Source organism: Oncorhynchus mykiss, chromosome 10 (assembly GCF_057628025.1).
Source record: "Oncorhynchus mykiss isolate SJ-2025 chromosome 10, ASM5762802v1, whole genome shotgun sequence".
Taxonomy (NCBI): domain Eukaryota; kingdom Metazoa; phylum Chordata; class Actinopteri; order Salmoniformes; family Salmonidae; genus Oncorhynchus; species Oncorhynchus mykiss.
In genome coordinates, this window is record NC_143031.1 from 15,792,261 (window position 1) to 15,818,977 (window position 26,717).

Sequence of the window (26,717 nt, forward strand, 5' to 3'; positions counted from 1 at the left end):
TCCACTGAATCATTTGCTTGTAGGGCTCCCGAGTGGCACAGCAGTCTAAGCCACTGCATCTCAGTGCTAGAGGCGTCACTACAGAAGCTGGTTTAATTCCAGGATGTATCACAACCGGCTGTGATTGGGAGTCCCATTGGGCAGTGCACAATTGGCCCAGCGTCGTTAGGGTTTGGCCGGGGTATGCCTTCATTGTAAATAAGAATTTGTTCTTAACTAACTTCCTAGTTACATTCTTTTAAAAAGACATACCTCAGTCTGAGACTGCCATCTTTGAAGTTGGTTGTGGTGATGTCAAAATGAGGGGTGTTGTATAAGACAAAGTAATCAGCGATTGGATCATCTCTAACCAATCAGAGTATCAAAGCCAATGACAAATTTTCAAAACGTTGCATTACCCACGTGTGTGCTGTCTCTGACTCAATCCATCGGTTTCTAGGACCAATCAGATGGTCTAGAACGTATTTCCATTCTAGAAATCGTATGGGAGGTACTCAGATCGAGACTCATTGCGGAGAAGAAACTAACATCAGTGGGTGTGGCGTAGTGTTTGTCTGGCAAGTCAAAAGCTGCACTGAAGTCTAATGAAACAGCTCCTGAAATCTTATTATCAGTTTAGTAGTTTGCCAGTTTGTCCGCAACTCTAAAATAACGGTCTGTATCATGACTGTAACCTTATTTATTCATATCATTAAAGTTAGTAACGGACCTTTTCTGATTCGTTATGACACCTGTTGTCCACCATTCATGGCATTTGTATTTAAACCTCGTGATGCAGGTGCCAAATTAAGAGGCACCTTTATCTAGAGTGCCTTGTAATGTTGTGTGTGCTTTGGAATTCAGGGTCATGTGTCAATGGAAAGTAAATAATGATAGGGTTGAAATTATTAGATAAACCTACTTAACTGTGTTTTCCTTTTCACTTACAAATATACTTTTCGGGTTCTTGTAGTCACTATGAATTGTAGTCACAGTATGAATCCACTGTTACTTTTTGTCAGTCCTGCAAAGTTTCAGGTTAATCAACTTGAAGCTAGAATTATTTATTTTTGTATTCTTGTTATTTATAATTGTACACAACTTTTTTTTTTACTTGATAAAAGTATACTTTTCAAAAACGTTTTTAAAGCAAATGTGCTGCATTTGTTCCAATTGAATATTTCCAATAAGGACGGTAAAGTGTAGGTTACATGGATTAAGGCTGTCTTGGTTTGTGTCATGTCTAGAAGTGAACATTATCGAATGGTGCACATGTTTCTTCTTCTTTTCCACTAGAATTGACTTTGCTGATAGCTATTTTATTGAGGACAAATGTACTTATTATGACTGAGATGTGGTTTTCCACCTGGCTATCTTCAGATGAATTCACTAACTAAGTCGCTATTTTTCTGCTAAATTACTTAAATGTCATGTTAAAATTCAGTATGGCCTTTGGTATAACCACTGTGATGAAATAACCTGCTTTACGTAAAATATTGTTTGTTATAGCTTGGCAAAGATTATTGTGACTCTAGATGACAACATAAGGCTGTTTGTTTCCAAGTCTACTTCAATATTTGTTTCCTTGCAATGCTACTTGGAGTATTTGTGATACTATCACAGTTTATGGAGAATTCTGTCTGGGGCATGGGGTTTATGTTCAGCCGCACCCGGTGTTGTGTTTCTGCATGCTTTCCTTTGACTTGACTCGCCGTCCTCTTCTAACTTCTTTTTGTTCTGTCCCCTTTGCCTGTGTAGATCCTTTCACTTATACAGAAGCTATCGAAGACTCCATTCCAAACGTTAACCCTTTCCTTACACATCCTGTTGTCGATGTGGTTCATCTGCCTGTTGTGTCTTTCGATGGTGTTAGTTCTAGGACATCCACTCATGAAATGTTTGGTGGTAAACAACATTTACATTTTTTTAGTGTTACGTTTTCTTTGTCTGTTATGGTGTTGTCAGAAATGTCTCCCATTGTCATATTCAGCCTGAATGCACCATTCCATAGACATAAAAACCATTAGATGGTGATAACTCTGACATCAGCCATGTATTCCTATGGAAAACTCCCGATGGTGCATGAAGCCGGAAACTATTTACATTTGAAGCGCGCCATATTTTTATTTTTTTTATTTATTTCACCTTTATTTAACCAGGTAGGATAGTTGAGAACACCTTTATTTAACCAGGTAGGCAAGTTGAGAACAAGTTCTCATTTACAATTGCGACCTGGCCAAGATAAAGCAAAGCAGTTCGACACATACAACGACACAGAGTTACACATGGAGTAAAACAAACATACAGTCAATAATACAGTATAAACAAGTCTATATACGATGTGAGCAAATGAGGTGAGATACGGGAGGTAAAGGCAAAAAAGGGCCATGGCGGCAAAGTAAATACAATATAGCAAGTAAAACACTGGAATGGTAGATTTGCAATGGAAGACTGTGCAAAGTAGAAATATTACTGAATGGCACAAAAAAAAAAGTTAAAATCATGGTGAAAGTGCCTGTAACTAGCAAAGGATCATGGTCGATGTAGTCGTTTTCATCGTGCCTGAGCGGGTTAACCTTAGTGTCTATGGCATGAGGGCGCGAGCCTCCTCATAGCCTGCCGGCCTGTGATTGGTCTGTTTCGGCACATGGTCTGTGTGACAACAAACGCAGTGATCAGAATGGATCACTATTTAATTAACTATCTCCATTTGTAGCGATCTTATGAATCATTCACTGTGGGGATCGAACTTAATCATAATAAACAAATTCTATAGCCCAATACATCCATCAATTTTTGGGGCTTTCTAGTGCAGACCAGGGCTTTTGGCACTGCTAGTTTGAAGTTGCCAGCAGAACTCGTGAATTAATGCTCCAGACCGGACACTGGGGACTTTGCACCATTACTTGTCGTGTGTGTGTGTGTGTGTGTGCCTCAAAAGTGATACTAAAGCGGCAATCAGCAATTTAAACAATAACGCAAAAGCTTAATCCCCGCCCCTTTTTTTTCGTAAAGAGCTGAGAGATGTGGCTGGAGAAATTAAACCACTCTCAAATTAATAGACAGAGCTATGGATGCAAGGACTGACCATCCATGATGGAGTAACATTGGAGTAAATAAAACACGCTTATTTTGTGTTCTGATGCGGTATGAAATTAAACTAAGCTCATGAGGTATTTCTAAGGTATATTCTTCAAGACTCAGTGGGTACATATGACTGAAGGCCAACAATGGATGTAGCACTGCAGATTGCCCCTTGAGTTGATGCAGAGTCAAAAGTGCTTGCTTCAGAACTCCAGTATTCTGAAGGGGAATATAGAATTCAACAGTGAATGTTTGGGGCTGTTCACATTGTGTGTGTGGGTGCGTACAATTTGTGTTTACATACGGTATATGATGTGGTATTTAGATGTACTGCTGCTACTAAAGGTTTTTCAGGAATGCTTATCTTGGTCGTTGTAGATCCTTGGTATTAAAAAAACAAGGAACGGTGATGGCATCTCCCATTAATGACCACAGCTACAGTGCCTTGCGAAAGTATTCGGCCCCCTTGAACTTTGCGACCTCTTGCCACATTTCAGGCTTCAAACATAAAGATATAAAACTGTATTTTTTTGTGAAGAATCAACAACAAGTGGGACACAATCATGAAGTGGAACGACATTTATTGGATATTTCAAACTTTTTTAACAAATCAAAAACTGAAAAATTGGGCGTGCAAAATTATTCAGCCCCCTTAAGTTAATACTTTGTAGCGCCACCTTTTGCTGCGATTACAGCTGTAAGTCGCTTGGGGTATGTCTCTATCAGTTTTGCACATCGAGAGACAGCTCGAAAACAGCTCGAGCTCAGTGAGGTTGGATGGAGAGCATTTGTGAACAGCAGTTTTCAGTTCTTTCCACAGATTCTCGATTGGATTCAGGTCTGGACTTTGACTTGGCCATTCTAACACCTGGATATGTTTATTTTTGAACCATTCCATTGTAGATTTTGCTTTATGTTTTGGATCATTGTCTTGTTGGAAGACAAAGCTCCGTCCCAGTCTCAGGTCTTTTGCAGACTGCATCAGGTTTTCTTCCAGAATGGTCCTGTATTTGGCTCCATCCATCTTCCCATCAATTTTAACCATCTTCCCTGTCCCTGCTGAAGAAAAGCAGGCCCAAACCATGATGCTGCCACCACCATGTTTGACAGTGGGGATGGTGTGTTCAGTGTGATGAGCTGTGTTGCTTTTACGCCAAACATAACGTTTTGCATTGTTGCCAAAAAGTTCAATTTTGGGTTTCATCTGACCAGAGCACCTTCTTCCACATGTTTGGTGTGTCTCCCAGGTGGCTGGTGGCAAACTTTAAACAACACTTTTTATGGATATCTTTAAGAAATGGCTTTCTTCTTGCCACTCTTCCATAAAGGCCAGATTTGTGCAATATACGACTGATTGTTGTCCTATGGACAGAGTCTCCCACCTCAGCTGTAGATCTCTGCAGTTCATCCAGAGTGATCATGGGCCTCTTGGCTGCATCTCTGATCAGTCTTCTCCTTGTATGAGCTGAAAGTTTAGAGGGACGGCCAGGTCTTGGTAGATTTGCAGTGGTCTGATACTCCTTCCATTTCAATATTATCGCTTGCACAGTGCTCCTTGGGATGTTTAAAGCTTGGGAAATCTTTTTGTATCCAAATCCGGCTTTAAACTTCTTCACAACAGTATCTCGGTGTGTTCCTTGTTCTTCATGATGCTCTCTGCGCTTTTAACGGACCTCTGAGACTATCACAGTGCAGGTGCATTTATACGGAGACTTGATTACACACAGGTGGATTGTATTTATTATCATTAGTCATTTAGGTTAACATTGGATCATTCAGAGATCCTCACTGAACTTCTGGAGAGAGTTTGCTGCACTGAAAGTAAAGGGGCTGAATAATTTTGCACGCCCAATTTTTCAGTTTTTGATTTGTTAAAAAAGTTTGAAATATCCAATAAATGTCGTTCCACTTCATGATTGTGTCCCACTTGTTGTTGATTCTTCACAAAAAAATACAGTTTTATATCTTTATGTTTGAAGCCTGAAATGTGGCAAAAGGTCGCAAAGTTCAAGGGGGCCGAATACTTTCGCAAGGCACTGTACAAGGTTTTAAGTTTATGATGCTTTTTTTTTTAAGCTGACGCATTTCAGCTGTGTGGTCCTTGTCAAAGCTTGCTAGCACCATTAACTAAACCTTGCTGTTACTGTATATTTGTTTTTGTTTGACTGTGTGCCGTGGCAGGCCGCTGACTGATTAGGTTATTTATAGCATGGGCCTTAAAATATTTACATTCACTACGTTTCCTTACCTATGTGTGTTCGTCGCATGTCACTTTACAACTTCTGTCTCTTTTTTTTTTTTTGCATTTTTTTTTTAAGTGTTAAGAAAAACAATCCACATTGTTGATTTGAATTTGAATTGTATTTTTAATTTTCCAGATCATTACAATCCCTTTATTGTTTCGAGCTCTTCCATTGCATCTGATCTTGAGCACACAGTGCGGATAGAGCAGTTTGTCTCAGGTACTATGACCGGGAACCTGACTGACCTGTTTTCTGAAAACTCCTGGAAGCATAGGACCCTGAACTTACACCGGGTTCATGTTTGCTCTAGTCTAGTTGCTTCCCTGATTGCTGTTTGCCTTTAGTGCTAACATTTGAGTATTTTGCGTTTTGTTTGAGGTGGCTTTAAAAAAAATGTTAGTTCTCTTCCTTTTTCTCAAACTGCTGAGCTAGATATATATCATTTGACTTGATCTTCTTGCTTACTTTTCTGGAGCTATACTACATTTCATTTGTTGTGTTTTTCGTTATTTCTAATCTTGTTTCTAATCTTGTTTCTAAAACATCTCTTTGCCTTTCTCCCCTCCTGCTTGCCTCTGGTTGTGTCAGACTCTTTCTGTGGGCCAGCATCATACCCTACCACTCCTCTCTTCCAGTCTGAGCCCTCTGCTGTAGCTGGTCTATTTGGAGGTAGGTACCTGGGGCTGGCCATTCCTACTGCCCCCTGTCTACTCTCTGGCCTGAATAAAACTTATTGGGTGTACAGAATATGTTTAAATGGACAAGAAGGGTGTCTGCAAAGATGACGGCACCATCATACTTAAGTTAACAAGCGAAATAAAGACTTCTGTTTTGCATCAGAAAGCTTTATAGCTCGATTAATGCCTCAGCTAATATCAACACTCTTGCTTCCTCTTAACCAGGATTCTCAGTGTCTTCCACCACGCAGCCCCAGACCGCCAGAGGCCTTAACGTCAACTTTGACTCTGTGTTTGGCAATAACTCAGCCTCCGCCAACAATGTTGACTCTGCTGGTAAGGATCATACATTCCCCGATCTCTCCCAATTCCCCATCCCTCTCTTCACATGCACAAGTGCCACATAGAAGTTACCCTTCGGCACAGATCTAGGATCAGCAATTAGATCACTTCCGCACTGCTGCCCACTGGGCCCAACTCACCTCGTGACTGGGGGCGTCTCACCTCATGGGCCATCGCTGGGCTTGGATGTTTTGGAAAGGAATTCAAAATACTTGCAGTGAGTGCTTGATCAATGATTGAGGAAATGTACCCCCATGAGATATGGTCATGAATGATTTGCTTTGAAATGTTCCAAAAGTAGCATTCATGTTTATTTTTGTTGTTGCTATTTTGCATGGGAAAGCGCAGCCTTCCCTCAGGGATTTTAAATTACCTGTCTGTCATTCGACACATGGCGGGTTTCATAACTGGCAAGGTCTGCTCCGGTGCCTCCGAGCTCCTTTAGCCATACATTCTTGATTCTTTCACTGCCACGGCCAGGGCCTGGAACATGACAGTTTGTCATGAACAGAACCCAAAGAGTCAGGGTAGTGCTGTCCTCATCTTCTCACTGCAATGTAACAATTCTCCATCACATTGTCTAATCTTGCATGAAATGGAAGAGCTTAGGAAATGAGTATTGGCACCATTTCAACTTCTCTCAACATAGCCTTCTGCCCCTGAGTAGTTATGCCTACGAAGTCATAAGTACATCACAGAAAGGTGCATTTGTCAGCAAAGTGCCTTTTGGTGCTCAATAAAGTGTATAGTGAAGAGTGGAGAATATACACATACACTACTGAAAAGTTTTAGAACACCTACTCATTCAAAGGTTTTTCTTTATTTGTACTATTTTCTACATTGTAGAATAATAGTGAAGACATCAAAACTATGAAATACAACATATGGAATCATGTAGTAACCAAAAGTGTTAAATAAATCAAAATATATCTTATATTTGAGATTCTTCAAATAGCCACCATTTGCCTTGATGACAACTTTGCAAACTCTTGACATTCTCTCAACCAGATTCACCTGGAATGCTTTTCCAACCGTCTTGAAGGAGTTCCCACATGCTGAGCACTTGTTGGCTGCTTTTCCTTCACTCTGCGCTCCAATCATCAAAAACCATCTCAATTGGGTTGAGGTTGGGGGATTGTGGAGGCAAGGTCATCTGATGCAGCACTCCATCACTCTCCTTCTTGGTAAAATAGCCCTTAAACAGCCTGGAGGTGTGTTGGGTCATTGTCCTGCTGAAAAACAAATGACAGGCGCACTAAGCCCAAACCAGATGGGATGGCTTATCGCTACAAATTCTAAAATATTATTTAGAATTTGAATTCTAAAATCAGATAGTGTCACCAGCAAAGCACCCCCACACAATAACACCTCCTCCTCCATGCTTTACGGTGGGAAATACACATGTGGAGATCATCCGTTCACCCACACTGCGTCTCACAAAGACACAGCAGTTGGAACTTTTAGTCCTTTAGTAGTGGTTTCTTTGCAGCAATTTGACCATGAAGGCCTGATTCACACAGTCTCCTCAGAACAGTTTATGTTGAGATGTGTCTGTTACTTGAACTCTGAAGTATTTATGTGGGCTGCCGTTGCTGAGGCTGGAAACTCTCTAATGAACTTATCCTCTGCAGCAGAGGTAACTCTGGGTCTTCCATTCCTTTGGCGGTCCTCATGAGAGCCAGTTTCATCATAGCGCTTGATGGTTTTTGAGACTGCACTTGAAGAAGCTGTCAAAGTTCTTGAAATGTTTCGTATTGACTGACCTTCGTGTCTTTACCTTGTCACAACACAACTGATTGGCTCAAACACATTATGAAGGAAAGAAATTCCACAAATTAACTTTTAACAAGGCACACCTGTTAATTGAAATGCATTCCAGGTGACTACCTCATGAAGCTAGTTGAGAGAATGCCAAGAATTTGCAAAGCTGTCATCAAGGAAAAGAGTGGCTATTTGAAGAATCTAAAATACATTTTGATTTGTTGAACACTTTTTTTTGTTTTTTTGTTTACTAAATTATTCCATATGTGTTATTTCATAGTTTTGATGTCTTCACTATTATTCTACAATGTAGAAAATAGTAAAAAATAAAGAAAACACTTTGAATAAGTAGGTGTTCTAAAACTTTTGACCGGTGGTGTACATGTATCTAATGTGTGGGTTTTGGGGTGCTTCACTCACAATCTCACCATCGTTTTGTTTCTCTCCCTTGTCCATTGGGTGAACACACACTTTGGGCCTTGGCTGTTTTATGGCACATGACTGGGTGAGTTGATGACACACTCCTCAGCCCTGGACTGCGCCAGCAAACTTATTGTCATTTTCACGTGCGACATCTGCTTCCCACTGCTCACGTTAACCACATCATATTTCCTGTTTCGTCTGTGGATTTCTGTCTTTTACACCCTCCCTCCCTCTCCCACCCTTCTTCCTTTTTTATTAATAATGTTTTAGGTGGTGTCCTCAAACCCACAGTGGCCTCCTCGCCCAGCCAGGGGCTAATCCCAAACGGGCAGCAGCTTGGGAAACTGGTGTCGGATGACCTGGACTCGTCCTTGGCCAACCTTGTGGGCAGTATGTATCATCAACGCGCTCCTTAGGTCTTACTCCCACCATACTGTAATGATCACATTTTGCTTGTCGCCAAATACAACAGGTTACACCTGTTTCACCTTACAGTGAAATACCTAAATAAATCAAATAAAGTAACAAATAATTAAAGAGCAGCAGGGAAATAACAATAGTGAGGCTATATACGGGGGTAACGGTACAGAGTCAATGTGCGGGTGCACCAGTCAGTCGAGGTAATTGAGGTAATATATACATGTGGGTAGAATTATTAAAGTGACTTATGCTTAGATAATAACAGAGAGTAGCAGCAGCGTAAAAGGGGGGCAATGCAAGTAGTCTGGGTAGCCATTTGATTAGATGTTCAGGAGTCTTATATCTTGGGGGTAAAAGCTGTTTAGAAGCCTCTTTCACTTAGACTTGGCTCTCCTGTACCACTTTCCGTGCAGTAGCAGAGAGAACAGTCTTTGACTAGGGTGGCTGGAGTATTTGACAATTTTTTGGGCCTTCCTCTGACACCGCCTGGTGTAGAGGTCCTGGATGGCAGGAAGCCTGGCTCCAGTGATGTACTGGGCTGTACCCACTACCCTCTGTAGTGCTTTGCGGTCAGAGGCCAAGCAGTTGCCAAACCAGGCAGTGATGCAACCAGTCAGGATGCTCTCGATGGTACAGCTGTAGAACCTTTTGAGGATCTGAAGACCCTTGCCAAATATAATAGGTTTTGTTGTGCCCTCTTCACGACTGTCTTGGTGTGCTAGAAATAATGGTCTGCTGCACATGTGCTATTGATACTTAACATTTTAGCAGACCAGCTGCCAGATGAAGTGTCACATGCTATCTCTTTTGGTGTATTTTAATGAGAGATGGTCAAGTCAGCGGCACTATGCGCTCAACTAACAATGTATTCTCTCTCCTTTTTAGATTTGGGAATTGGCAATGGTGTGGCAAAAAAGTAAGAATGCAATGATAACGGAACTGGAGTGACTAATTATAATTTTTTACCATACTGATATATTGCAGTTGAATGAAAATAATTACCATTTCCATTTCCTATGTAGTGATATTCATTGGAGTCAGCCTGGTGAGAAGAAGTTGACAGGTGGATACAATTGGCAACCAAAGAGTGCTCCCTCTACCACATGGAACCCTGCCACTATGGTAAGTTTGTTTGGAATAAGTATTTCTTTACTATAGTATCCAAAGTTCTGATCACAAAATTGTAATGCATTGATCAATATTAATCGTACTGCTACTTGTGTGTATGTACTGACATGTACAGTGGTGCAAAAAAAGTATTTAGTCAGCCACCAATTGTGCAAGTTCTCCCACTTAAAAAGATGAGAGGCCTGTAATTTTCATCATAGGTACACTTCAACTATGACAGACAAAACTAGAAAAAAAATCCAGAAAATCACATTGTAGGATTTTTTATGAATTTATTTGCAAATTATGGTGGAAAATAAGTATTTGGTCAATAACAAAAGTTTATCTCAATACTTTATTATATACCCTTTGTTGGCAATGACAGAGGTCAAACATTTTCTGTAAGTCTTCACAAGGTTTTCACACACTGTTGCTGATATTTTGGCCCATTCCTCCATGCAGATCTCCTCTAGAGCAGTGATGTTTTGGTTTTGGGGCTGTTGCTGGGCAACACGGACTTTCAACTCTCTCCAAAGATTTTCTATGGGGTTGAGATCTGGAGACTGGCTAGGCCACTCCAGGACCTTGAAATGCTTCTTACGAAGCCACTCCTTCATTGCCCAGGCGGTGTGTTTGGGATCATTGTCATGCTGAAAGACCCAGCTACGTTTCATCTTCAATGCCCTTGCTGATGGAAGGAGGTTTTCACTCAAAATCTCACGATACATGGCCCCATTCATTCTTTCCTTTACACGGATCAGTCGTCCTGGTCCCTTTGCAGAAAAACAGCCCCAAAGCATGATGTTTCCACACCCATGCTTCACAGTAGGTATGGTGTTCTTTGGATACAACTCAGCATTCTTTGTCCTCCAAACACAACGAGTTGAGGTTTTACCAAAAAGTTATATTTTGGTTTCATCTGACCATATGACATTCTCCCAATCTTCTTCTGGATCATCCAAATGCTCTCTAGCAAACTTCAGACGGGCCTGGACATGGCCTGGACATGCTTAAGCCAGTACGTCTGGCACTGCAGGATTTGAGTCCCTGGCGGCGTAGTGTGTTACTGATGGTAGGCTTTGTTACTTTGGTCCCAGCTCTCTGCAGGTCATTCACTAGGTCCCCCCGTGTGGTTCTGGGATTTTTGCTCACCGTTCTTGTGATCATTTTGACCCCACGGGGTGAGATCTTGCGTGGAACCCCAGATCGAGGGAGATTATCAGTGGTCTTGTATATCTTCCATTTCCTAATAATTGCTCCCACAGTTGATTTCTTCAAACCAAGCTGCTTACCTATTGCAGATTCAGTCTTCCCAGCCTGGTGCAGGTCTACAATTTTGTTTCTGGTGTCCTTTGATAGCTCTTTGGTCTTGGCCATAGTGGAGTTTGGAGTGTGACTGTTTGAGGTTGTGGACAGGTGTCTTTTATACTGATAACAAGTTCAAACAGATGCCATTAATGCAGGTAACGAGTGGAGGGCAGAGGAGCCTCTTAAAGAAGAAGTTACAGGTCTGTGAGAGCCAGAAATCTTGCTTGTTTGTAGGTGACCAAATACTTATTTTCCACCATAATTTGAAAATAAAAAATCTCATTTTGTCTGTCATAGTTGAAGTGTACCTATGATGAAAATTACAGGCCTCTCATCTTTTTAAGTGGGAGAACTTGCACAATTGGTGGCTGACTAAATACTTTTTTGCCCCATTGTGTGTGTAACTGATAGATGCACACTACATGTTTTTAAATATAGTGCATTCGAAAGTATTCAGACCCCTTGACTTTTTCCACATTTTATTACGCTACAGCCTTATTCTAAAATGTATTAAATTAATATTTTTCCTCATAAATCTACACACAATACCCCATAATGACAAAGCGAAGACATGAGGTCGAAGGAATTGTCTGTAGATCTCCGAGACAGGATTGTGTCGAGACACAGATCTGGGGAAGGGTACCAAAACATTTCTGCAACTTTAAAGGACCCCAAGAACACTGTGGCCTCCATTATTAAATGGAAGAAGTTTGGAACCACCAAGCCTCGTCCCAGAGCTGGCCGCCCGGCCAAACTGAGCAATCAGGGGAGAAGGGCCTTGATCAGGGAGGTGACCAATAACCCAATGGTCACTATGACAGAGCTTCAGAGTTCCTCTGTGAAGATGGGAGAAACTTCCAGAAGGACAAACATCTCTGCAGCACTCCACCAATAAGGCCTTATGGTAGAGTGGCCAGACGGAAGCCACTCTTCAGTAAAAGGCACTCTCAGACCATGAGCAACAAGCTTCTCTGGTCTGATGAAACCAAGATTGAACTCTTTGGCCTGAATTTTGAAGCGTCAGGGGAGGGGATAATTTAATCAATTTTAGAATATGGCTGTAATGTAACAATGTGGGAAAAGTCAAGGTATTCTGAATACTTTCAGAATACACTGTATATGTAAATTGTAAAGTATTTTGTATGTCTTTTTCCTTTTGTCAGACCCCAGGAAGACAAGCTGTCACCATTAGTGCCAGCTAATGGATCCTATAAAATAATATGATTTATGAAAAGAAATGTGCTTTTTCCTCATCTGCTTTGGGAATTGTTTATCCAACACAAACACTGCTTGGTTTAAGTTCCTGATGCATTCAGATCATATGGACAGAAAGCACCAATGGTGTGTGTGTGTGTGTGGTTTTGCTCTGTGTTCACTAAACATTGTTGTTACAATATTTTCTAATCTGTTTCTCAAATGTCTTTTGCATTGTATAAATGTTCTCCTGGGGAAAAAATACAGAACGGCATGCATTTCCCACAATACGTAAGTCTCAATGGTTGTACTATTTCCTGCTCTTTGACCAAAGCTGGCATGCCTGGTATTAACCCCACACATTCACCCAGCCACGTGTTCTCTCTGACCGGTGTGGTCTGCACCATGGGCTTCTTCTGACCTGTTGACCTCAATCTAACACAGAACCCACAGCATGACCTGTCCTGGCTTTCCTCTCCTCCTTATTGCAGCCCTTTGTTCTCCAGAGGCTGGTTTATACTAGGTCTGACAACATGTCTGTAGACCATTAGAATGGGACAAGTGTCCATGGACAGTCTTAGACCTACTGTAGAAAAAAAACATCCTTTGTCGTATTTTGTTATTGAACTTCTGGTCACACCTTGCTCAGTGCCTGCGTCACGAGGGTCACATACTGTCTGTATAATAATTACATGACTGGTGTGACATCATGACAGTTATAACATGACGTGAGCCGTGAGAAAATTTTTAGGATATATCTGAATTTCTACAATAAGAACACATTTTTAGCCACTGGGTGCCCTTCTCGTGTGTGTTGTTAACCACTAGGCCACCCCAACTCAGTTAGTTATTAAACTCAGTTTCCGTAAGCTGATCTCACCTGCTCACAACACTTTCAAACATCATTATTAAGACTTGTTCATCTAAGCCTAATGACTCAAGTGAAGGGTTTCCCCAAAAAAGCATGTTTTGTGAGTGGTTAACATTCAGAACCCCCCCCCCCAAAAGAACGTTTCAGCTATTATCAAGTGAACGCTTATGGAAATATACTGAAAGACCATGGTATATTTGTCTATTGATACGGACAAGTCTGGTTTGAAACGATAAACTGGGGTATGATCTTAGGTAACTACATGGTTGATAACTCACACTTTTTTCTTTCTTTTTTAAAACGTTTTCACCAGATATTACTTTGCCGTAAGGCTTTTCCTCATTCTCCCCTCGTGGTTGTTTCTTCTGAACAGGGTGCAAAACAGCATGTTGACTGGAAGCCTATCTACCACAGTGTCAAAGCTGGCTAGCGAGACATACCCTATCCCGATTTGGTTATCACCCCCTGATTTGTATAAAATTCTACCTTAACTCGGATAACATCACCAACAGTCAATGTTTCGCACATCACCTCCTTTTGTTGAAAATGACTGCTTTCCATTTGGTCGTTCTAAATAGTATCTGGTGATCCTCCCATATTTTACTATTCAAGCAAATTTCTGCAATGACGGAAATATTGCCTGCTGAGTATGCTTTTATGCAAAGCATTTCTGATCAAAGTGAGAAGTTGGAAAAAGGACTTTTGGGTGTTCGAAACAAGTGCCGACTGTAATTACCCCAACATTTATTCTTTGTACATCCATAATTCTGACCCTTTTCAATGGCTTGATTGCTGATTAAATATTTCCTTCACAAGTGTGCCTTTTTCATGCAACTGAATGCCTGTGATGTTGAACAAATCAGGGTTTGTTACTTACTACTGTGGGGGCTGTGTGATAGTCTAGCAGTTCCTCTATAAAAGCCTCCCTCTGTCTTTTTCAGCAGAGCAGCTCTGCACCTGCAAGTAACAGCTTCTTGCTTCAGGGCTCTCTCGCTCTCTCTGTGCTTAAGATTCCCACACAGCTCTTCTGGTTAGCCCTAACATACACTGTAAGGGTAAACTAGGGGAAATAAGGACAAGCATGCAACAAATGGTTCCCAGATGTTCCATTAGCCTTGCCAAAGTGGAAGCAGGCAGGCATTGAGTATGACGTGTTGCATGTGAATTGGACAATTGTAGCTTGTCAGAGAGCTGAACAAAGAGAACATTGATCAGGTGGGTTGTTTCTGGAGAGGACCAAATTTACTAAGTTTGCACCTGTTATTTTGTAAAAGTGATTCATTAACTAAACATGAATATGAAACTATTTATTTATGCTAAGTTACAGTGCCTGTAGAAAGTTGACACTCCGCCTGGATTTCTTCACATTTTGTGTTACAAAGTGGGATTAAAATTGATGTAATTGCCATGTTTTTGTCCACGATCTACACAACATACACAACTCTAATATTAAAAAGGTGAATGAAAAATAAAAGACTAATATACCTTCATTAGATAGGTGTTAGAAACACAATTGGCAGTGATTACAGCTGTAAGTCTCCTAGGGTGAGTCTCATAAGAACTTTGCACACCAGTATTGTGCAATATTCTCCCATTATTCTTTTCAAAGATTTTTCAAGCACTCTGTCAAGTTGTTCAGGATCATGGATAGACAGCAATTTTCAAGTCTTGACATAGATTTTCAAGCAGGACCATTCACTGTCTTGGTAAGCAGCTCCAGTGTGAATGTGGCTTTGTGTTGTAGGTTACTGTCCTGCTGAAAGGTGAAATCCTCTCCCTGTGATGCAGCCACCACCATGCTTGACAATAAGGAGGCAGTTACTCTGATGTTGTGTTGGATTTGTCCCAAACATAAGGCTTTGCATTTTGGCCAAAAATGTTATTCCTTTGCTTTTGTTTTTTTTTCAGCATTACTTTGGTGCCTTGTTGCATACGTATGCATATTTTGGAATATTTGTATTCTGTATATTTATTTATTTTCACTCATTTAGGTTGTTAATTATGGAGTCACTAAAGTGTTGTTGATCCAGCCTCTGTTTTCTTCCATCACAGCCATTGAACTCTGTAGCTGTTTTAAAATCACCAATGGCCTCATGGTGACATCCCTGAGCAGTTTCATTCCTGTCCTGCAGCTCAGTTCAGAAGGACAACTGTATCTTTGTGACTGGGTGGTTTAATACATAATCCACAGCATAATTATTAACTTGACCATGCTTAAAGATATATTCAATGTCTGATTTGTTATTGTTACTCATCTACCAACCATTGCCCTTCTTCATGGTTTCAAAAAGGTTTTTGTAATTTATGCTTTCCCTGGTTTTTGTCATTTAATCTGTGCTTGAAATTCAATACTTGACTGAGGGACCATGCATGTGTGTGCACAGTGGCAAGAAAAAGTATGTGAACCCTTTGGAATTACCTGGATTTCTGCATACATTTGTTAGCAAATTTGATCTGATCTTCATGTAAGTCACAACAATAGATGAACATAGTGTGCTTAAACTAATAACACACAAATTATTGTATTTTTCTTGCCCGAATACACAATTTAAACATTCACAGTTTAGGTTGGAAAAAGTATGTGAACCCCTAGGCTAATGACTTCTCCAAAGCTAATTGGAGTCAGGAGTCAGCTAACCTGGAGTCAGGAGTCAGCTAACCTGGAGTCAGGAGTCAGCTAACCTGGAGTCAGGAGTCAGCTAACCTGGAGTCAGGAGTCAGCTAACCTGGAGTCAGGAGTCAGCTAACCTGGATTCAAATCAATGTGACGAGATTGGAGACGTTGGTTAGAGCTGCCTTGTCCTATTAAAAAAAACTCACAAAATGTGAGTTTGCTATTCACAAGAAGCATTGCCTGATGTGAACCATGCCTCGAACAAAAGAGATCTCAGAAGACCTAAGATTAAGAATTGTTGACATGTATAAAGCTGGAAAAGGTTACAAAAGTATCTCTAAAAGCCTTGATGTTCACCAGTCCACGGTAAGACAAATTGTCCATAAATGGAGAAAGTTCAGCAGTTGCTACTCTCCCTAGGAGTGGCCATCCTGCAAAGATGACTGCAAGAGCGTAGCACAGAATGCTCAATGAGGTTAAGAAGAATCCTAGAATGTCAGCTAAAGACTTAGAGAAATCTCTGCAACATGCTAACATCTCTTTTGACGAGTCTATGATACGTAAAACACTAAACAAGAATGGAAGACACCATGGAAGAAGCCACTGCTGTTCACTACACGTCTGAAGTTTTCAAAGGTGCACCTGGATGTTCCACAGCGCTACTGGCAAAATATTATGTGGACAGTTGAAACTACAGTTGAGTTGTTTGAAAGGAACACACAACACTATGTGGAGAGAAAAAAGGCACAGTACACCAACATAAAAACCTCATCCCTACTGTAAAGTATGGTGGAGGGAGCATCATGGTTTGGGGCTGCTTTGCTGCCTCAGGGCCTGGACTGCTTGCTATCATCAATGAAAAAATGAATTCTCAAGATTATCACAACATTTTGCAGGAGAATGTTAGGCGATCTGTCTGCCAATTGAAGCTCAACAGAAGTTGGGTGATGCAACAGGACAACGACCCAAAACACTGAAGTAAATCAACAACGGAATGGCTTCAACAGATGAAAATACGCCTTCTGGAGTAGCCCAGTCAGTTCTGACCTCAACCCGATTGAGATGCTGTGGCATGACCTCGAGAGCAGTTTACATACAGAGTGATTCCATATAATTTAACTTCGTTAAGCCAAATTAGACTTTGGAACTGATTTAGGCTTGCGTAAACCAAGGGGATGAAATCTTGTGTGACAACCATTTTAGTTAATACATTTTTATGGAGGGGGCCTAGACTTTATATAGGCACTGCCACTTAGGAGATGCTTTTATCCAAAGAGACTTGTAACTAGCATGTAACTGACTGCATATAAGATGACTAACTTTCTGTAAAAGTGTCCTGGTTCATTGAGTGATCATCTTTGCTTGTGTCATTTCAGGCACCATCTGTCATGGCCTTCCCTGCAACGACGCCGACGGGAATGATGGCATATGGAATGGTAAGTAGTTTGGGGGGGTTTATCTTTTCAATCTCATGAAGCCATGCCTCGGAACCCTTTTTATATATACAGTACCAGTCAAAAGTTTGGACACCTACTCATTCAAGGATTTTTATATTTTTTTAAATGTTAAAAAAAAAATGTTTGTCTGCATTGTAGAAGAATAGTGACAACATCAACACTATGAAATATCACATGGAATCATGCAGTAACCAAAAAAGTGTTCAACAAATCCAAATGTATTTTATATTTGAGATTCTTCAAAGTAGCCACCCATTGACTTGATGACATCTTTGCAAACCTTTGGCATTCTCTCAACCAGCTTCACCTGGAATGCTTTTCCAACAGTCTTGAAGGATTTCCCACATATGCTGAGAACTTGTTGGCTGCTTTTCCTTCACTCTGCAGTCCAACTCATCCCAAACCATCTCAATTGGGTTGAGGTCAGTTAATTGTGGAGGCCTGGTCATCTGATGCAGCACTCCTTCTTGGTCAAATAACCCTTACACAGCCTGGAGGTGAAAAACAAATGACAGTCCCACTACGCCATTCCATCTGGTTTGAGCTTATCGCTGCAGAATGCTGTGGTAGCCATACTGGTTAAGTGTGCCTTGAATTCTAAATAAGTCAGACAGTGTCACCAGAAAAGCACCATCACACATCCTAAATCAAATCAAATCAAATCAAATTTTATTTGTCACATACACATGGTTAGCAGATGTTAATGCGAGTGTAGCGAAATGCTTGTGCTTCTAGTTCCGACAATGCAGTAATAACAAGTAATCTAACTAACAATTCCAAAACTACTGTCTTGTACACAGTGTAAGGGGATAAAGAATGTGTACATAAGGATATATGAATGAGTGATGGTACAGAGCAGCATAGGCAAGATACAGTAGATGGTATTGAGTACAGTATGTACAAATGAGATGAGTATGTAAACAAAGTGGCATAGTTTAAAGTGGCTAGTGATACATGTATTACATAAGGATACAGTCGATGATATAGAGTACAGTATATATGTATGCATATGAGATGAATAATGTAGGGTAAGTAACATTATATAAGGTAGCATTGTTTAAAGTGGCTAGTGATATATTTACATCATTTCCCATCAATTCCCATTATTAAAGTGGCTGGAGTTGAGTCAGTGTCAGTGTGTTGGCAGCAGCCACTCAGTGTTAGTGGTGGCTGTTTAACAGTCTGATGGCCTTGAGATAGAAGCTGTTTTTCAGTCTCTCGGTCCCAGCTTTGATGCACCTGTACTGACCTCGCCTTCTTGATGATAGCGGGGTGAGCAGGCAGTGGCTCGGGTGGTTGTCCTTGATGATCTTTATGGCCTTCCTGTGACATCGGGTGGTGTAGGTGTCCTGGAGGGCAGGTAGTTTGCCCCCGGTGATGCGTTGTGCAGACCTCACTACCCTCTGGAGAGCCTTACGGTTGAGGGCAGTGCAGTTGCCATACCAGGCGGTGATACAGCCCGCCAGGATGCTCTCGATTGTGCATCTGTAGAAGTTTGTGAGTGCTTTTGGTGACAAGCCAAATTTCTTCAGCCTCCTGAGGTTGAAGAGGCGCTGCTGCGCCTTCTTCACGATGCTGTCTGTGTGAGTGGACCAATTCAGTTTGTCTGTGATGTGTATGCCGAGGAACTTAAAACTTGCTACCCTCTCCACTACTGTTCCATCGATGTGGATAGGGGGGTGTTCCCTCTGCATCCATGCTTCATGATGGGAACCACACATGCGGAGATCATCCGTTCACCTACTCTGCGTCTCACAAAGACACAGCGGTTGGAACCAAAAATCTAAAATTTGGACTCATTAGACCAAAGGATAGATTTCCACCTGCCTTATGTCCATTGCTCGTGTTTCTTGGCCCAAGCAAGTCTCTTCTTATTATTGATGTCCTTTAGTAGTGGTTTCTTTGCAGCAATTCGACCATGAAGGCCTGATTCACGCAGTTTCCTCTGAACAGTTGATGTTGAGCTGCGTCTGTTACTTGAACTCTGAAGCATATATTTGGGCTGCAATTTCTGAGTTACAGTTAACTCTAATGAATCCTCTGAATCCTCTTATCCTCTGCAGCAAATGTAACTCTGGGTCTTCCCTTCCTGTGGCGGTCCTTATGAGAGGCAGTTTCATCATAGCGTTTGATGGTTTTTGAGACTGCACTTGAAGGAACTTTAAAAGTTCTTGAAATGTTCTGGATTGACTGACCTTCATGTCTTAAAGTAATGATAGACTGCTTTTTCTCTTCGCTTATTTGAGCTGTTCTTGCCATAATATGGACTTGGTGTTTTACCAAATAGGGCTATCTTCTGTATACATACCACCCCTAACTGATTGGCTCAAACACATTAAGAAGGAAAGAAATTCCACAAAAAGGCACACCTGTTAATTGAAATGTATTCCAGGTGATTACCTTATGAAGCTGGTTAAGAGAATGCCAAGAGTGTGCAAAGCTGTCATCAAGGCAAAAGATGGCTACTTTGAAGAATCTCAAATATGAAATATATTTTTATTTGTATAACACTTTTTTTGGTTACTACATGATTCCACATGTGTTATTTCATAGTTTTGATGTCTTCACTATTATACTACAATGTAGAAAATAGTACAAATAAAGAAAAACCCTGGAATGAGTAGGTGTATCAACTTTTGACTGGTACTGTATATCTAACATTATTTTTTACACGTTCTGAGAATGTTGCACCATACTGTAGGAGACCTTTTTGGAGCTTTGTGAGTACCACATTCAGTACATTAATTGATGTTGTTTACATCTCTAAGCCTTCTGTTTGTCAGAAAGAAATTATCATTCCCCTTTCTTTGAACCAATGACAATTGTTGTTTGCTAGGTTGACTTCTGCAAAAAAAAAGAAATCCTTTAACACTGGTTCACTCCAGGTTCCGGGTTCATAAAGCGTATCATAGTAGGATCAATTTAGCCTTTTTAGATTATAATGAATGGACCGAGGGGGCCTGAACCTGTATCAGCACTCCTTCTTATAGACACTTTATGAATACAGGCCTTTCCAATGCAAAGGTGACCATTCCTGTGCTTTTAAAGAAGCTAAAAGGCCAAGTCCTTACAATAATTAAAATGTACTATTTCACCAGCATAATACTGCAGTAGCACAGATTTGGTTGACTTCCAGTGTAGGGCTGGCACAATTAATGTATAATCGTATAACCGAAATTCCATGACCATCAGAGCCCAACTCTAGTGATGTGTTGATGAGTTGGTGGTGGTGAGAGAGCTGGTGTTCTTGTCAGCGGCGGTGATGTTGTGGGTGGTTAAAGAGCTGCTTAGAGCTACAGACCAAAGTGCCACTCCACTGTGTCCGTTATGATTGATGTATTGTAACAGGCCCACAATGTGGTTACTACAGTCTGATTTGGATATACATTTGGCTGTTTACGCTGCAAAATATTTGTAAGTTGTCCCTTTTTTGGGTTTAGAAGAAGTGACTGCTAAATGCTAACTCCCATTCGTATATGCTTGTGGCAAAGCTAGCACTTGGAAATCGGTGGTGATAGTCAGTCATTTTTAACTGTAATGCAGTTGATTAAGATCACATGAACATATATTGGGGTTGACATCCTTACAAGCATTATACTTTGATTTTTACCTCAACATAGTGTAAAATACACATATAAACAATAACCTAACTAGGCAAATTTTGCTTGGGGGGGCAACAAGGAGGTTCGGGATCTTTCCCCCACCGTTTCCATTGCAGTTCCATTGTTTTGGTCGGGTTTGATTGACCTCTTTACCGCATGTATACCATAGAATAAATAGAACAGGCGTCCACATTCAAGGCAATTATGGAATAACGGCCATAGGTGCAAATCAGGAAGTAAAACAGGAAGTGTACCCATCAATATGTGCTGTGATTTGTTGATTCAACTCAACTGATATTGCAAAAAATATTCCGTTGCATGAGCCACATCATTTGAATGAACATTCCTACATTACCATGGAAATAATTGCATTTCAATACCAGGTAGCCATTGTGAGTGTACCCATGATTTTACCAGTCAAATTGCCAGGGATAGAGGTTTCTAAGCCATTGTTTTTTCATTATATTTCTATGGGGAATACCTTTTATGTTTTTAATCAGTGTTTGTTTGGCTTTTGAAGCATGTAACACCCGGACCAATTTGTGGCAGTGTATTGCACAGTATAGTGTAAACTATGGTCTCGTTAATTTCTACATCCATAGACGAGCCAAAGGGTTCATGACGAATCAAATGGAAAAGTGACAGATGTCTTGTAATGATTGACAATGCCATGCATCACAAGATGGGCTGATTCAGCTGTAGTGGTTAACTTTTACTGCCCAATGCTTGTCTCATTAAGGAGCTACTGTATATTTGAACTACAGTTAATTAGTCACCAGAGTGAAATCAGCCGAGGAACTTAAACTATTTTGTTCTGTTCAAATTCCACTGCACTTGAGAAATCGTACTACTACATAACCCGTCATGTCTCACTGGAATAACACAAGCAGTTATGTCAGAATGATGGCCATTTCTTCAGCAGGATGTCATTTTGATTTTCACAATTTTAATTTTGTTTGCTTGTTTCTCTTTCTTCAGCCTCCCCAGATGGGTTCCATGGCCATGATAAACCAACCCACCATGATGTACAGCCAACCGGTTGTGAGGCCGGCCAACCCCTTTGGCCCGGCCCCAGGAGCACAGGTACAGGTGCTCTCCATTCTACTCCCTTCCCCAGGAGCTTTCATCTGAACGGATGCCAAGGAGTAGGGTGAAGTTGCCCTCTAGACACTGATCTTGGATCAGTTTAGAATTTCCCCCACTAATGGCTATGGCTAGGAATGGGTGAGGGGAAGCTGATCATAGATCTGTACATAGGGGAAATTTCACCCTGGAGCAGATCCCAAATCTTCTTGCTTTCTGAGGAGAGGTGCCTGGCTAAATTGTCCACGTCCTTGAACTAGTATCTATCAGAATGGGGTCAATCCATTTAAATTCGGCAAGTTTATTTAAATTTAATTCCAAAATTGGATTTGATCTCTGCTATCTAAGTCTGATTCTGTGGCCAAATTAACTCCCACTGAGGTGGTCTGCCTGTTGTATGTATGGAAAAATCTGTCAGCAGGAAGCATCCAGCACCACAACCCATTCTCCATAAAAGTGGTATTGGAATACACACATAGGTATTCCATATATCACTGTTAAATGATGTAATGTGGCATAAAGATTCCTTTCCGGAGGGCAATTGGAATTCTGTGTTTTGGGACTTCTATTCAGAATGCGCTTCCACATTCACCCTCATGCCATTTCAGTGATGTTGTGAAAATGTATGCATGCACTCACTACTGTAAGTCTCTATGGATATGTACACCCTCATCCCTGTCATCTCTTCAGTAGGCTCTAAATCAGAATGGTAGCAACCTTAGGAGAATATATTTTGGGGAAGCAGGGTATCTTTTCTGACACGATACTCTGATCTGCTGTCCTCATGTCAAGAGTTGTAAGGTTTTACCTCCACACTGAACATGTTAGGCAGCTACACTCTGGACCTGACCTTGTTCTCTCCATTCTACTCCCTTCATATCTGTAGCTAGGTTTTCCCCTCCTCCCATTTCTTTTTCCCTCTTTAGCTGTTCCTCCATTCCCCTGACCCTGTCATTCTCTCTGAACTAGTCCTCGGCAGCTTCTAGTCCCTCCAGTCAGAGTCCTCTCAGAGCACCAGGAAAGGACCCTTTTGCCCAGCTCTCTCTCAAGGATTTCTTGTAGAACATCTTTAGGTACATGTCCTGTGTGCGTCTTGGCGTGTGTGCTGCATGCTCATATCTGCAAACTTTTGCTCCGCTTGTCGTGTACACAGTGAGTTTGTTGATTTATTTGTGTTTCAAAAACTAACACTGGCTCAGTCATTCCCTTTATAGTCACTCAACCACCTGTAAGATGCCTTGCATGTCTGCACGGAAGTCTGACCGAGACTGCGAAACAACACTTTTCAAAAAGTACATTGGTCCATGTGACATTTTGACAGTGTAATAAAAGTAGTACTGTTATTAAACCATGTCTATCACTTGACTAACCTTTGAGACATTTCTTTTAAAACACAGCCCAATTTGGTTTGCATCAAATATCAAATCAACATTTGCATAAATTATGTTGTGGAAGTTGACTGTTAAATGCCACTGTTTAAAAAAAAAATGAACACAGTTAATTAAGTCAAATGTAGACTGCTAAATATGTTGATTATTTTCTCCAGAGTGGACTGGAGCCCTATATGTATGTTTATCATGCTGCAATTTACATTTTTTGTTTGCATACATCATATTTGCATCAAATTAAATCTAAATGAGGCCAGAATTCAATAGATTGTTCTGCACTGCAATTTCAGGTGTGTTGGATTTGGCCAGCAGTATGTCCTGGATGGAGGGCATTTTGGATTCAAGAATAGTCAGTCCTGTTGTATGCCGGGGGACCGCTCAACAGGTCATGACACGGGACTGGGGATTCCTGAATCAGTGTCAATGCCCTCCATTATGGACACTGCTGTGCAAATCAAACACACAGCTGAGAACACCTGTGTAAAAAAATTCATTAAAAAACACAATCAAATTATTTTTTTATTGTATTCTGGCCTATGTTTGTGAAAGAGTTTGATTTGTTATCAAGGAAAGCAAGGAGTATGAATGTTTGGCATAATAATTTTCTAAAACAAATGCTTTGAATGATAACCCGTCTTAGTGACTGTATTCAGCATGACCTTTCTTTCTCTCTCAGATGCAGTTCATGTAACCTGAAAGGGAGGCTTTTGTCCTCTGAAGGCAAACCAAGAAGCAGCTAAACTTTCACTTTCAAGTAAAATTCTGTTTTTACTCATCGTTGAGAATATCAGCCCAAATAAGAAAGGACTTGAAGGAATCAAGGGGAGGAAGCCATGTCCAAGACGTGTCAAGTATACATAGGACAAGGATCCCATTTTGTAATTTGTCTTATGAGAAAGTATGTGACCCCTCTACAGGGATCACTCATCCCATTTGTCTTCTGTAAAAGATAAACATGGGTGTGGAAAGGGAGATAATTTGACTTTGCTGTTATGTATAAAAATAGTGGGTTATCACACACAGCTTGATGTTCTTGGGGTGAGGACGTGGGTTCAAGTGGGACGAGTGGAAGAATTGCTTGATCTGATCATCAATCGTGCATTATCTAATTTAACCATCACTGATTAGTAACGCTAACCTCTGTTTTATACCATGATTTCAATATTTTTTTCTTTCAAAAAAGTTATTACATTTGCAGTAGACATTCCTTGTGTATTGTTAGTATTTATTTATAATTACCCATGGAGGAAATGGGGTGTGTGGGGGGGGGGGGGATAAAAATAATGTCATTGAACTCTTCCTTGTGGGAGGTATTCAGGTTTATACATGGTTATGATTGATTGTATGATTGGAGTTTGAGAGTGAGAGTAAAAAATAGTTAATATAAAGATGAAAAAATGTAACTCACTGTCAACAGACAGTTTAGCTCTAATCACTGAACTGGCATAATGTCAAGCACAGTTCTTTGTGGCTCAAAGTTACAACCCTCCATGTGTAAGGGGTGATATGGACGTCAAACAAGGGTATTCATTCAATACAGTCAATTCTGTGAGCTAGGGTATTTTTTCTTTTTTTGCAAGGGAACATTTTCACGCACTAGCAAAGCACTACATTTGTGATTCGGCGGCATTGAGATGGATCCGCATTTCTGCTTTACGCTTGGCATGTTGTTTATTTTACATGGCTGCCTTTCCAACCTGAATGTGCAGTGTGTCCTTCAGGCTCGGGGCCATCTTTACATAGACCGGCACTGGGATTGGGGGAAAGAGGGAGGTGATCTTCACAGGAGGCAGGGGGAAAAGTCGTGATTGTGTCACTGGAAGGTCAGTTCTGTGTAAGTGGCAGACCTGGGTTCAGCTACTATTGGACATCTTTTAAATACTTTGTTTGCTTTAGCCTGTCTAGAGTGCCAGATATGCTGTGTTAGCAGTTTTGGGACGATTCAATTGGTCCATTAAGCCAGACGAGCTCAATCAAGCACAGAAAGTGTGAAATTAGTATTTGATCCCATGTCTGGTAAGTGGGCAGAAGGGTCCAGTTAAGCAGGGAGAAATGGAACACTGTTGATCGGTGCTTTGTGTGTGTGTGTGTATATAGAAGAGAGCCTATCCCATGATGGAAAGGATATGTGCAGGATGGTCAGAACCTGAAGGTTATTCTATTCATCAAATATTTACTGCATTGTCCCTGCAGAGTATATTTTTGTTTATATTAAATATAAATAAATTGTTGTATGCAGACTTTTGGTTGATTTTCCAATAAAGTGCAGTTTCCAGTGGGTTTTATTTTAATTCTTTCTTTTTTTTTCTCCACATAGTATTTTGCCCCAGTTTCTTGAGTTTGTGTGGGTGTATGTGAATGGATGATGAATAATAATTCATTGTAATCCACTGTATTACATACAGGTCATGACACGAGTGGCCAAATGAGGTAGATGGGTTTTATATGAGGGAGACTAATAAATTGCTCTAATTCCCCCCAGGTTATAACCAGGGCAGATTTAACCCTGTGAAGCATCATGTGGCATATTTGTTTAAGAAAGCATTCCCGGATCCTTGCTTTGTAGTTTCATTGCATGTTTAATGGGAATACATGTCTCTGATGCCAACATGAGGCCAATGCTAGATTTACAAAAGTGTGTGTGTGTATCCATGCTTTGGCCTGGCTACTTGAACCTCTTGTGGATGATAGGTAGCTGGCAGGTAGCCGGTAGCGGAAGGTAGCCTGGGCCAGTAACTGAAAGGTTGCTAGATCGAATCCCTGAGCTGACAAGGTCAAATCTGTTGTTCTGCCCCTGAACAAGGCAGTTAACCCACTGTTCCTAGGCCGTCATTGTAAATAAGAATTTGTTCTTAACTGACTTGCCTAGTTAAATAAAGGTTCATAAATAAATTAAATGATGTGGGCAGTTGGGGGCTAGTTCTCAGGAGCCTGGAGCATCCCTGGGGCTGAGAAGGAGCTTTCGGAGCCGGGGTCTTGGATAGGGAAGGGCCCACCACACTCGGCTTCTGCTCCAGAGGTCCCAGGTGCATGTATCCCTGCTGGACAGCACCAAGTGGGGAGGGAGAAAGAAGGGGAGAAGTAGTCCCATATAAGAGATGCATCCTGTTTGGCTTGAGATTTCCCATCGCAACAAGGAAAGACATTGTTACTCTCAGATTGCT

General features: G+C 41.0%; 1 protein-coding gene across 50 annotated transcripts in view; it reads left to right on the forward strand.

Annotated features, from left to right (window-relative positions):
* The window catches only part of LOC110533412 (phosphatidylinositol-binding clathrin assembly protein), a 60,378-nt gene extending 34,545 nt beyond the window's left edge, over positions 1-25,833 (forward strand). For 3 of the 50 annotated variants that reach the window (XM_090185926.1, XM_090185927.1, XM_090185928.1), the window contains 10 exons: positions 5,895-5,975; positions 6,209-6,319; positions 8,780-8,899; positions 9,815-9,845; positions 9,952-10,051; positions 12,806-12,829; positions 17,400-17,459; positions 22,061-22,165; positions 23,135-23,238; positions 24,230-25,833. In XM_090185926.1, the coding sequence (XP_090042052.1) occupies positions 5,895-5,975; positions 6,209-6,319; positions 8,780-8,899; positions 9,815-9,845; positions 9,952-10,051; positions 12,806-12,829; positions 17,400-17,459; positions 22,061-22,165; positions 23,135-23,227 (725 nt within the window). In that variant the 3' untranslated portion in view covers positions 23,228-23,238; positions 24,230-25,833. Of the gene's footprint in view, positions 1-1,737; positions 1,885-5,441; positions 5,526-5,894; positions 5,976-6,208; positions 6,320-8,779; positions 8,900-9,814; positions 9,850-9,951; positions 10,052-12,805; positions 12,830-15,153; positions 15,287-17,399; positions 17,460-22,060; positions 22,166-23,134; positions 23,318-24,229 lie in introns of those variants that run through there. The other 47 variants (XM_021617584.3, XM_090185941.1, XM_090185940.1 and 44 more) reach the window with 28 other exon arrangements.
* Positions 25,834-26,717: the final 884 nt, after the last annotated feature.